The sequence below is a fragment of the Pelobates fuscus genome, chromosome 8 (assembly GCF_036172605.1).
Source record: "Pelobates fuscus isolate aPelFus1 chromosome 8, aPelFus1.pri, whole genome shotgun sequence".
In the NCBI taxonomy this organism is placed as follows: Eukaryota; Metazoa; Chordata; class Amphibia; order Anura; family Pelobatidae; genus Pelobates; species Pelobates fuscus.
In genome coordinates this window covers 6985470-6999955 of record NC_086324.1, presented here as the reverse complement: position 1 = coordinate 6999955, position 14486 = coordinate 6985470, and the positions used below count along the sequence as shown (strand labels likewise).

The 14486-nt window shown below is 45.1% G+C and overlaps 1 protein-coding gene across 2 annotated transcripts in view; it reads right to left on the bottom strand.

The window, feature by feature from the left end:
• SEMA5B (semaphorin 5B) overlaps positions 1–14486 on the bottom strand; it is a 323405-nt gene that overhangs the window by 71849 nt on the left and 237070 nt on the right. For both annotated transcript variants that reach the window (XM_063429186.1, XM_063429187.1), the window contains 2 exons: positions 14102–14309; positions 13457–13664 (listed from right to left, as the gene is read on the bottom strand). In XM_063429186.1, coding sequence (XP_063285256.1) covers positions 13457–13664; positions 14102–14309 — 416 coding nt within the window. The remainder of the gene's footprint in view (positions 1–13456; positions 13665–14101; positions 14310–14486) is intronic.

Here is a 14486-nt window from a genome sequence, read left to right as displayed (position 1 = left end):
TCTGAAAACATACCGCGATATCTGGTTAATGCTCTGAAAACATACCGCGATATCTGGTCAATACTCTGAAAACATACCGCGATATCTGGTCAATACTCTGAAAACATACCGCGATATCTGGTTAATACTCTGGAAACATACCGCGATATCTGGTTAATGCTCTGAAAACATACCGCGATATCTGGTCAATACTCTGAAAACATACCGCGATATCTGGTTAATACTCTGAAAACATACCGTGATATCTGGTTAATACTCTGAAAACATACCGCGATATCTGGTCAATACTCTGAAAACATACCGTGATATCTGGTTAATACTCTGAAAACATACCGCGATATCTGGTTAATGCTCTGAAAACATACCGCGATATCTGGTTAATGCTCTGAAAACATACCGCGATATCTGGTTAATACTCTGGAAACATACCGCGATATCTGGTTAATACTCTGAAAACATACCGCGATATCTGGTCAATACTCTGAAAACATACCGCGATATCTGGTTAATGCTCTGAAAACATACCATGATATCTGGTTAATACTCTGAAAACATACCGTGATATCTGGTTAATACTCTGGAAACATACCGCGATATCTGGTCAATACTCTGAAAACATACCGCGATATCTGGTCAATACTCTGAAAACATACTGCGATATCTGGTTAATACTCTGGAAACATACCGTGATATCTGGTTAATACTCTGAAAACATACCGTGATATCTGGTCAATACTCTGAAAACATACCGCGATATCTGGTCAATACTCTGAAAACATACCGCGATATCTGGTCAATACTCTGAAAACATACCGTGATATCTGGTTAATACTCTGAAAACATACCGCGATATCTGGTCAATACTCTGGAAACATACCGCGATATCTGGTTAATACTCTGGAAACATACCGCGATATCTGGTCAATACTCTGAAAACATACCGCGATATCTGGTTAATACTCTGAAAACATACCGCGATATCTGGTCAATACTCTGAAAACATACCGCGATATCTGGTCAATACTCTGAAAACATACCGCGATATCTGGTTAATACTCTGGAAACATACCACAATATCTGGTCAATACTCTGGAAACATACCGCGATATCTGGTTAATACTCTGAAAACATACCGCGATATCTGGTCAATACTCTGAAAACATACCGCGATATCTGGTTAATACTCTGGAAACATACCACAATATCTGGTCAATACTCTGGAAACATACCGCGATATCTGGTCAATACTCTGGAAACATACCGCGATATCTGGTCAATACTCTGGAAACATACCGCGATATCTGGTTAATACTCTGAAAACATACCGCGATATCTGGTCAATACTCTGAAAACATACCGTGATATCTGGTCAATACTCTGAAAACATACCGCGATATCTGGTTAATACTCTGAAAACATACCGCGATATCTGGTTAATACTCTGGAAACATACCGCGATATCTGGTTAATACTCTGAAAACATACCGTGATATCTGGTCAATACTCTGAAAACATACCGCGATATCTGGTTAATACTCTGAAAACATACCGCGATATCTGGTTAATACTCTGGAAACATACTGCGATATCTGGTCAATACTCTGAAAACATACCGCGATATCTGGTTAATACTCTGAAAACATACCGCGATATCTGGTTAATACTCTGGAAACATACCGCGATATCTGGTTAATACTCTGAAAACATACCGCGATATCTGGTCAATACTCTGAAAACATACCGCGATATCTGGTCAATACTCTGAAAACATACCGTGATATCTGGTCAATACTCTGAAAACATACCGCGATATCTGGTTAATACTCTGAAAACATACCGCGATATCTGGTTAATACTCTGGAAACATACCGCGATATCTGGTCAATACTCTGAAAACATACCGTGATATCTGGTCAATACTCTGAAAACATACCGCGATATCTGGTTAATACTCTGGAAACATACCGCGATATCTGGTTAATGCTCTGAAAACATACCGCGATATCTGGTCAATACTCTGAAAACATACCGCGATATCTGGTTAATACTCTGAAAACATACCGTGATATCTGGTTAATACTCTGAAAACATACCGCGATATCTGGTCAATACTCTGAAAACATACCGTGATATCTGGTTAATACTCTGAAAACATACCGCGATATCTGGTTAATGCTCTGAAAACATACCGCGATATCTGGTTAATGCTCTGAAAACATACCGCGATATCTGGTTAATACTCTGAAAACATACCGCGATATCTGGTCAATACTCTGAAAACATACCGCGATATCTGGTTAATGCTCTGAAAACATACCATGATATCTGGTTAATACTCTGAAAACATACCGTGATATCTGGTTAATACTCTGGAAACATACCGCGATATCTGGTCAATACTCTGAAAACATACCGCGATATCTGGTTAATGCTCTGAAAACATACCATGATATCTGGTTAATACTCTGAAAACATACCGCGATATCTGGTTAATACTCTGAAAACATACCGCGATATCTGGTTAATACTCTGAAAACATACCGCGATATCTGGTCAATACTCTGAAAACATACCGCAATATCTGGTTAATACTCTGAAAACATACCGTGATATCTGGTTAATACTCTGAAAACATACCGTGATATCTGGTTAATACTCTGGAAACATACCGTGATATCTGGTTAATGCTCTGAAAACATACCATGATATCTGGTTAATACTCTGAAAACATACCGTGATATCTGGTTAATACTCTGGAAACATACCGCGATATCTGGTTAATACTCTGAAAACATACCGTGATATCTGGTTAATACTCTGAAAACATACCGCGATATCTGGTCAATACTCTGAAAACATACCGCGATATCTGGTTAATACTCTGAAAACATACCGTGATATCCGGTTAATACTCTGAAAACATACCGCAATATCTGGTTAATACTCTGAAAACATACCGCGATATCTGGTTAATACTCTGGAAACATACCGCGATATCTGGTTAATACTCTGGAAACATACCGCGATATCTGGTTAATACTCTGAAAACATACCGTGATATCTGGTTAATACTCTGAAAACATACCGCGATATCTGGTCAATACTCTGAAAACATACCGTGATATCTGGTTAATACTCTGAAAACATACCGTGATATCTGGTTAATACTCTGGAAACATACCGTGATATCTGGTTAATACTCTGGAAACATACCGCGATATCTGGTTAATACTCTGAAAACATACCGCGATATCTGGTCAATACTCTGGAAACATACCGCGATATCTGGTTAATACTCTGGAAACATACCGCGATATCTGGTTAATACTCTGAAAACATACCGTGATATCTGGTTAATACTCTGGAAACATACCGCGATATCTGGTTAATACTCTGGAAACATACCGCGATATCTGGTTAATACTCTGAAAACATACCGTGATATCTGGTTAATACTCTGCAAACATACCGCGATATCTGGTTAATACTCTGAAAACATACCGCGATATCTGGTTAATGCTCTGAAAACATACCATGATATCTGGTTAATACTCTGGAAACCTACCGCGATATCTGGTTAATACTCTGAAAACATACTGCGATATCTGGTTAATACTCTGGAAACATACCGTGATATCTGGTTAATACTCTGGAAACATACCGTGATATCTGGTTAATACTCTGGAAACATACCATGATATCTGGTTAATACTCTGGAAACATACCGTTATATCTGGTTAATACTCTGGAAACATACCACAATATATTCTGAGAGCGTGGAGGCATATAGAGCTGAAAAGTTTGCAATCCGCAGACTGCATGTGCTCTTTTTATTATGATGTAACGGAATAGGTTAATTCACTCTCTTGCATGGTGTGATTGAGCCAGTGCCAGCACCCCCCTCTCTGGGTACATGATAGCCCCCAGCCTGGATAAGGAACAGGTTCATGTTAAGGCTGGCTGCCTTCCTGTCCAGCATTGTAAATGCCAAGTGCTTTCTGTTCGAATTCACTCCTGGTAAATAAATGATAAATTTGGAGGCTGGCATGCTTGTGTTTGACGGATGCGGTTGCCGTGCTGAATTGTGTGATTTGGGCAGTGCCAACTCCCCCTCTCTGTGTTCACATCCGATTTGGCTAATCCTCTCAGGGTCTGTACACACAGATTTACAGAGCCAGGTGGGGATGATTGAGATCCCTTCAAATATGTGCTAATCTTAATTGGAAATCACACCTCGAGGGCACTAACCATATTCTGTTCTTCTCAAGGAGAAACACGTGCCGGACTTAACACCTTCACAGCAACGTGGATCTGTATCTCAGCACAGCTAATAAACGGAGCACAGAACCGTGGCTCGTGACTCACTAAAGTTCAATTTAAACCTTCTTATTGCACCCCTGCATCAGAGTGAGGGTGAACCACCTATTTAACACAGCCTTGGGGCCTACAGTACATTCTCTTTCTTTAAATATGGCCTCATTTTGGAGGCTCTACTACCAGCAGACCAGCCCCCCATAAGTCAGATCCTGCAGACTGACAGCACTTATTATACAAGAAGGATCCCTATTTGTATATTACAATGATCAGCCACAATAGTAAAACTGGTGAGCCTAATATTGCGAAGGTCCACCTCTTGCTGCCAACACAGCTGTGATGCGTCGAGCCATAGACTCCACAAGACCTGTGATTGTGTCCTGTGGTATCTGACAGCAAGACATTAGCAGCAGATCCTTTAAGTCCTGGAAGTTACGAGGTGGGGTCTCCATGTGTAGGATTTGTTGTTTCAGCAGATCCCACAGGTGCTCATTAGGAATGAGATCTGGGGAATTTGGAGGCCAAGGCAACACCTTGAACTCTTTGTCATGTTTCTCAAACCATTCCTGAACAATGTTTGCAGTGTGGCAGAAGGCATTATGCTGCTGAAGGAGACCACTGCTATCAGGGACCACCATTACCATGAAGGTACATGGTCTGCAACCAGCGCTAGGTAGACACATGAAATTGAAGAACTGACTGTTAACTTGCTGCCTAATATATCCCACCCCTTGACAGATGCCATGATAACAATATAATCTATGTTATTCACCGCTGGTTTTAATGGTGTGGCTGATCAGTGTATGTCTCATGAATCTCGAACCTGATAAGCCATGAAGATCACTTCGGATTATGTTTTTTATTAAGCACGGTTAGGGGTAAACGGTCGGTTTTGTGGCAGTGAAATGGTTAAACAGACCTCATTCAGGCTCCCCATTGAAGCCATGTTTCACACGTGAACTATTTCAGCCACAGGAACTGCTATTGTCTTCAAAACAGATCTTTGGCGGAGCGACCACCCGCATCTTATTATTGTCTGGACAATGTGCCCGGAGAGACAAAGTCTTCGTAGGCCGGGGCATGATTTCCATCACTTTCACATAGGATTTAAAGCCCTGATTGGCTCACGCAGGACGGAGGCAGAGATTGGGATATTAACTGCTGAGCTACCAGGCACATATAAAGAGTGATGGAAAATCCCACAATATAATAAAAGATCTACTAGTTGTTGGAACTGGCATTATGTTGTTACACTAATTGGTCAAAGTCATTTACTGGAATCAGCACAACATCAAATGTCAACAACCGCCAGAGTCAAAATTACAAAGTACAGTGACATCCCCTCCCCCAGAATACTATAGATCCTCAGTGACACCCCCTCCCACAGAATACTATAGATCCTCAGTGACACCCCCTCCCCCAGAATACTATAGTTTCCCCAGTGACACTAACCCCCCCCCCCCCCCCATCCCATCTTCCCCCTCCCCAGAATACTATAGCTTTGGTTGTGCCTGTTCTAGAGTGCTACAGCTGGTAGGGATGTTTTTGCCCAGGAAGATCCAAAGTTTGAGAAGTTTTGTTCCAACTAACTATGGTAGTAAATCCCACAATAACAGAATTATGGTGGCAACGAGCTTTAGAGAGTCACAAGGATCGCAATGCTCCTATTTGCTTCGCTGTCTCTTACTGATCCCTATACAATAAGAATAAGGATTTATTCTGGAGAGAATCGCTTACTCTGCACATTGTGCTTTGCTGCGGGAATAACATATCAGTATAACAGGCACTGCGGCCTCTGAATCGGCCGGCTAGATTCATTACCAGTGACCAGTTCTGAATTGTGATTTAATATCTCTGTAATGCTGCCAAGTGCTGGGAAAGGATTCCTGAATCTGTCTCTGCCATTAACCATTTAATACCAGGGCTGGAACGCACTGCGCAGGGGGTGGATCTCAGAGTATAGAGCCAGATACATATTAAATTCACAGCACAGGCTCCTGACATGTTTAATTAGTGATCTAAGATTGTATTCAATTTAACGAAATGAAAAAGGAAACTGAGATTTTCTATTTGTTACATGTAAACATGAAACTGACATAAAAAGAAACCAAAAACAAAGCCAACAGATAGAAAATCATCTGTAAAGAAAATAATGTAATGCTCTGTCTACATGGTTACAGCCAGAATGCATGTCCGCACAGTATAAATGGGTTTAAATATTATTTTAATAATACGCTGTGTGTCGTTATGGCCACAATACAGAGTGCATGATTGACCCATTTATCTGACCCATACGTAGTGATAGACAGCAAAGCTCGGACACAGCACTGCGGGGGGACACGAGGCAGAGCGGTGCTCTGCAGGGGGACACGAGGCAGTGCGGTGCTCTGCAGGGGGACACGAGCAAGTGCGGTGCTCTGCAGGGGGACACGAGCAAGTGCGGTGCTCTGCAGGGGGACACGAGCAAGTGCGGTGCTCTGCAGGGGGACACGAGGCAGTGCGGTGCTCTGCAGGGGGACACGAAGCAGTGCGGTGCTCTGCAGGGGGACACGAGGCAGTGCGGTGCTCTGCAGGGGGACACGAGGCAGTGCGGTGCCCTGCAGGGGGACACGAGGCAGTGCGGTGCCCTGCAGGGGGACACGAGGCAGTGCGGTGCCCTGCAGGGGGAAACGAGGCAGTGCGGTGCTTTGCAGGGGGAAACGAGGCAGTGCGGTGCTTTGCAGGGGGACATGAGGCAGTGCGGTGCTCTGCAGGGGGACACGAGGCAGTGCAAGATGAGGTACTTATGTATATTTAGCAAAATTCCAGACTTGGTAATCTGAAGGGTTTGTGTTCTCAGAAAGTTATTATTTAAAACCTTAGAAAAGTTTATTTCTGTGTTGCGCGTTTGGTCGTGTAAATAAAAGCGTCCGTGGCTCGGTGTAATTGCTTGGGGGGGGGGGGGGGAGTGCGGCACGCAGTCTGCGCATATTACTAACAAGGTCTGACAGCCCTTCAATTTGGTTTCCATGTAGCAGAACAAACAGCGCCATGGCGTGACCACGCACACATTAAAGAGATAAGCCCTGAGATCTCCGTATAATAGAGGAATGCACTGAGGAGGCCGGACAGGGAGCACAAACACTCCACGGAACAAATAACTGAGCAGACCTAGCTCACGGGGTGAAATAAAAATGTTTTCTTTATCTGTTCCCATGAATGCAAAAAGAATGTCTCTGCACCAGCGGCCTGACTTCTCACCGACAGCGAACAGTCAGCGCTCGGCACAAAGGGTTTGAGTAGAAAATGGACGCTGCCAGCACGTAACGTGACTAGTGTCACACCATGAAGTCCTATTCAATAAAACCTGCTCTGCGCTCCTTCATACAGGAGACTGTCTAACGCGTAACCCTTCAACTGCTGTAGGCTGGGATCATCCCCCACTGGTTAAAGCACCATATTTTATCATTTAACTATTTCTGTGTTCATATTGTGGAATTGAAAATTCTAGAAATGATTTCTTGAAACTTTTTTTTTTTTTTTAAAGTGCGGTAATAAAATTAGTAAATGATTAATAAAAGTGAGTGGTGTTGGGATTACCGGCTGTCACAATGTTATCTCCTTATTGAATGTTACCGATTATTGTCAATTAATGAACCCTCTCTCAGATTCCTTTCACGCTATTTGCTCGGTGGTTTCAGATATTTTCCTCCATCGGATTTTATTACATTTTAAAATGTCTGATAACAGACACTATATTGCAAAACATCACTGTCCCTCTGATACAAACGACAAAAGCGGTCTGTGATTTTAGGAAAGAATATTATTACACAGAGTTAATATTACATAACGAGATACAAGAAAATGTAGCAGAGAGTTTTATTAATAATATAAATAATATCCATCGAGTGAGACAATGAAAATAAAAAGTCTGTTAAAGGGACATTCCAGGCACCAACAAAACCTTCAATGAATTCTATGACTTTTCACCCAAAAATTTGCAGAATTTATTTCTATGGTTAATTTTCTATTGTTTTTGTAAAAATAAATAATTGTTATGCAGCATTCTCCATATGAACCCCATCCTCTGTATGCATTCCTGTGTATCTGTCCCTCCCAACCTGCAGTGTCTCCCAGGAACACACATATTTCATGACATCTGAAGGCAATGGTTTCTGGGAGTTGGGGTTCAACAGCTTTTATAACTAAAAAGTTGATAAGTGAAACCACAACTCCCACAATTCCCTGCTCTGCCCTGAATAACCCCTCTGCAGTCACTTTGAGACTTCCCTATTCTGTATCCTTATTTGAGAAATGTGAAACCCGGGCATTTAATGCCGATGCAGAAACTCCTAATGTATATTTTATATTTCATTATTATTATTATCTCTTAGTTTTATTGCAGATATATGTTTTAATGCTTTATCTATTCTAGAGTTTCTTGACAAGGATCCAAAAAATTGGCCACGAGTCCCGCGACCCAATATTCAACTGGAAAATCCTTTCAGCGACCCATTAAAATAAAATAAATTCTGCACTGCGTGGCTAATTACCGATATTTTAAAAAATATAAAGCTCGCAATTGAAAAGGTTCCAATTTTATCGTCCTAAACCCTTCTATTTCATAACAAATAAAATTAATTTATGTCATTCAGTGTCATTGTGAATCCATTCCCAGATTTTACAAAATACGGCAGCCCTCACTGGACACTGGAGGTTCATATATGGGCAGGCAAGTACGCTTGGTCTAATAATCCCATGTGGAATGGTGGGATACTCATGGAGGGTACGGGGGGTGGTAAATGTCGATACGACAAGATGCAGCCTTGGCACAATATGCTTTAACATCTGATTCTTGGGTGTCCGTTTAATGCTCTATTTATAAATTGCCTTTATTTCTTTTTTTTACGATTTCTACATAGATTTTTACATAACACAATACATTGGAACGTGTATTGACGTTTTGTCAAGTTGTAAACCAATAAATGTAAAATAAATTCTGTAAAACCCATTTATGAGACTTCGCGGTATCAGAGGGGTCTCACCGGGGATGGCCATTGCAGTAAAGACTGTCTCTTTAAATGAGCACACATTACATGCCAAGAGCTGACTGCATGTTGTATCAATCTATAGGGGGAATTGCTCCATCAGAGGGTTACTGTGACCTTTTATTGGCAGTGTCCTCTGTACTGTACATGTTCCGTTCATTTGCCGAGATTGTCTCTTCTTCTCAATTAAGCTTTTTTTCATATTGTGACAGATTGTTTTTTTATCTTCTAGATATAGTTTAATATAAATGTTAGGACCCTGAGATTTCCGTCAGCAGCGTCTCCAGCTGCCAATGGCGCCCGGCGCGGTGACACGTCCTGCTATTCGGGCAGGGTGTTTGCTGAGAGCAGAATTAGCAATGTAAATAGGACTGTCTCTGGTACAGCAGCTGGTCTCATTAAACAATGCGTTTCTCTCATTCCGGGCCTTGCACAGCCACCAACCCTGCGCAACCCTCACTGAGAACGCAGAGACTGTGAACAAACATCGCCAAAGTTGCGCAGAGCATTCACAAAGAGACAGGTGGTTCGGGGGTGCGAGAGAGACAGTTCCCAGTCCTCCCAGCACACTATACACACAGCAGATACAGAGCTGGTCTATATACCCAGTGTTCCCACCCCAGTCCTCCCAGCACACTATACACACAGCAGATACAGAGCTGGTCTATATACCCAGTGTTCCCACCCCAGTCCTCCCAGCACACTATACACACAGCAGATACAGAGCTGGTCTATATACCCCGTGTTCCCACCCCAGTCCTCCCAGCACACTATACACACAGCAGATACAGAGCTGGTCTATATACCCCGTGTTCCCACCCCAGTCCTCCCAGCACACTATACACACAGCAGATACAGAGCTGGTCTATATACCCCGTGTTCCCACCCCAGTCCTCCCAGCACACTATACACACAGCAGATACAGAGCTGGTCTATATACCCCGTGTTCCCACCCCAGTCCTCCCAGCACACTATACACACAGCAGATACAGAGCTGGTCTATATACCCCGTGTTCCCACCCCAGTCCTCCCAGCACACTATACACACAGCAGATACAGAGCTGGTCTATATACCCCGTGTTCCCACCCCAGTCTTCCCAGCACACTATACACACAGCAGATACAGAGCTGGTCTATATACCCCGTGTTCCCACCGCAGTCCTCCCAGCACACTATACACACAGCAGGTACAGAGCTGGTCTATACACCCCGTGTTCCCACCCCAGTCCTCCCAGCACACTATACACACAGCAGGTACAGAGCTGGTCTATATACCCCGTGTTCCCACCCCAGTCCTCCCAGCACACTATACACACAGCAGATACAGAGTTGGTCTATATACCCCGTGTTCCCAGTCCTCCCAGCACACTATACACACAGCAGATACAGAGTTGGTCTATATACCCCGTGTTCCCACCCCAGTCCTCCCTGCACACTATACACACAGCAGATACAGAGCTGGTCTATATACCCCGTGTTCCCAGCCCTCCCAGCACACTATACACACAGCAGATACAGAGCTGGTCTATATACCCCGTGTTCCCACCCCAGTCCTCCCTGCACACTATACACACAGCAGATACAGAGCTGGTCTATATACCCAGTGTTCCCAGCCCTCCCAGCACACTATACACACAGCAGATACAGAGCTGGTCTATATACCCAGTGTTCCCACCCCAGTCCTCCCAGCACACTATACACACAGCAGATACAGAGCTGGTCTATATACCCCGTGTTCCCACCCCAGTCCTCCCAGCACACTATACACACACAGCAGATACAGAGCTGGTCTATATACCCCGTGTTCCCACCCCAGTCCTCCCTGCACACTATACACACAGTAGATACAGAGCTGGTCTATATACCCCGTGTTCCCACCCCAGTCCTCCCTGCACACTATACACACAGCAGATACAGAGCTGGTCTATATCCCCCGTGTTCCCACCCCAGTCCTCCCAGCACACTATACACACAGCAGATACAGAGCTGGTCTATATACCCCGTGTTCCCACCCCAGTCCTCCCAGCACACTATACACACACAGCAGATACAGAGCTGGTCTATATCCCCCGTGTTCCCACCCCAGTCCTCCCAGCACACTATACACACACAGCAGATACAGAGCTGGTCTATATCCCCCGTGTTCCCACCCCAGTCCTCCCAGCACACTATACACACAGCAGATACAGAGCTGGTCTATATACCCCGTGTTCCCACCCCAGTCCTCCCAGCACACTATACACACAGCAGATACAGAGCTGGTCTATATACCCCGTGTTCCCACCCCAGTCCTCCCAGCACACTATACACACAGCAGATACAGAGCTGGTCTATATACCCCGTGTTCCCACCCCAGTCCTCCCAGCACACTATACACACAGCAGATACAGAGCTGGTCTATATACCCCGTGTTCCCACCCCAGTCCTCCCAGCACACTATACACACAGCAGATACAGAGCTGGTCTATATACCCCGTGTTCCCACCCCAGTCCTCCCAGCACACTATACACACAGCAGATACAGAGCTGGTCTATATACCCCGTGTTCCCACCCCAGTCCTCCCAGCACACTATACACACAGCAGATACAGAGTTGGTCTATATACCCCGTGTTCCCAGTCCTCCCAGCACACTATACACACAGCAGATACAGAGTTGGTCTATATACCCCGTGTTCCCACCCCAGTCCTCCCTGCACACTATACACACAGCAGATACAGAGCTGGTCTATATACCCCGTGTTCCCAGCCCTCCCAGCACACTATACACACAGCAGATACAGAGCTGGTCTATATACCCCGTGTTCCCACCCCAGTCCTCCCAGCACACTATACACACAGCAGATACAGAGCTGGTCTATATACCCAGTGTTCCCACCCCAGTCCTCCCTGCACACTATACACACAGCAGATACAGAGCTGGTCTATATCCCCCGTGTTCCCACCCCAGTCCTCCCAGCACACTATACACACAGCAGATACAGAGCTGGTCTATATACCCCGTGTTCCCACCCCAGTCCTCCCAGCACACTATACACACACAGCAGATACAGAGCTGGTCTATATCCCCCGTGTTCCCACCCCAGTCCTCCCAGCACACTATACACACAGCAGATACAGAGCTGGTCTATATCCCCCGTGTTCCCACCCCAGTCCTCCCAGCACACTATACACACAGCAGATACAGAGCTGGTCTATATACCCCGTGTTCCCACCCCAGCCCTCCAAGCACACTATACACACAGCAGATACAGAGCTGGTCTATATCCCCCGTGTTCCCACCCCAGTCCTCCCAGCACACTATACACACAGCAGATACAGAGCTGGTCTATTTACCCCGTGTTCCCACCCCAGTCCTCCCAGCACACTATACACACAGCAGATACAGAGCTGGTCTATATCCCCCGTGTTCCCACCCCAGTCCTCCCAGCACACTATACACACAGCAGATACAGAGCTGGTCTATATACCCCGTGTTCCCACCCCAGTCCTCCCAGCACACTATACACACAGCAGATACAGAGCTGGTCTATATCCCCCGTGTTCCCACCCCAGTCCTCCCAGCACACTATACACACAGCAGATACAGAGCTGGTCTATATACCCCGTGTTCCCACCCCAGTCCTCCCAGCACACTATACACACAGCAGATACAGAGCTGGTCTATATACCCCGTGTTCCCACCCCAGTCCTCCCAGCACACTATACACACAGCAGATACAGAGCTGGTCTATATACCCCGTGTTCCCACCCCAGTCCTCCCAGCACACTATACACACAGCAGATACAGAGCTGGTCTATATACCCCGTGTTCCCACCCCAGTCCTCCCAGCACACTATACACACAGCAGATACAGAGCTGGTCTATATACCCCGTGTTCCCACCCCAGTCCTCCCAGCACACTATACACACAGTAGATTTAGAGATGGTCTATACACCCAGTGTTCCCACCCCAGTCCTTAATGCACTTTAGCAGTCCAGGATTTTGGTATTCCCCAAGTCTGATCTTAAGAGAGTACTGACCAAACCTGGATGGTCAGTGTGCTGTGAGGACTGGGCTGGCATACACAGTGTATGAGTCTTCAGTGATGGCACAGAGCGTTTGGTTTACTTACCCTTCCGATCGGTAAATAGAGCATCTCTCCAGGGGCACCTTGATGATGCCATGGTTTAGTCCCACAAACAGAGATCTGTTGCTGTGGAGGATCTGCAAGCTGCGGATTGACTCCTCCTGCCCAGTAGGAAGGATGTGCATCTCCTCCAAGTAACAGCTCCGCAGGCTGCGGTTGGCAGTGGACAGGGCTTTCAGGATCGTGCCATGTTCTGAAACAAGAGAGGATTAATGGCATCAAAACTGGCAGCTGCAAAGCACACTTTATCCTGTTAATAACCTCACAAAACTATGGGGGCTAGTCCCCAATTTCCAAACTGACGAAGTTAGATTACAGCCTGTGGAATCTGGGGGGTGGCACTAGTATTCCTTCACGTAAGAATTAAAATCTTTACTTTATGTTATCTGAATCCTTATGTTATCTAATCCTGTATAGATTAAACTTCTCCTTTCCTTTATTCCCACGTGTGGCTGGCTGCTGCATGTACTGCTGGAAGTTCATTCATGCACATTAATTGTAATCATCATTAGATTAGGACTCATGCAGCTAACCCCCTTTTTAGGCTGGGAAGTGCTCACATGTGCTTTTGCGTGTGACCCTGGGAAGATGCCATAATTTCGCTAGATGGGTTTAAGCAGGATGCGTTACCTGTCCCAATGTACATGACGTGGTACAGCGTGTCCTTCCCCTGCACAATGTCCACAACAAGCTTAGAAAAGCGCACACTGTCCTGTGTGACCAGCGGATCCACCGACACCGGCTGCACAACGTCATTCATAAGGAAGAGCCGCTGTGCGTCCTGCAAACTCCTCTCTGTCAGGTTCTCGTTGGGACTATCGTCATTCAGGATCCCACACTGTGCGCAAAGGAGAAGCAGGGTTATATGGAACTATGGCTAGAAATAGGTGGGGTTATTTGGAGCTATGGCTAGAAATAGGAAGGGTTATATGGAGCTATGGCTAGAAATAGGAGGGGTTATATGGAACTATGGCTAGAAATAGGAAGGGTTATATGGAGCTATGGCTAGAAATAG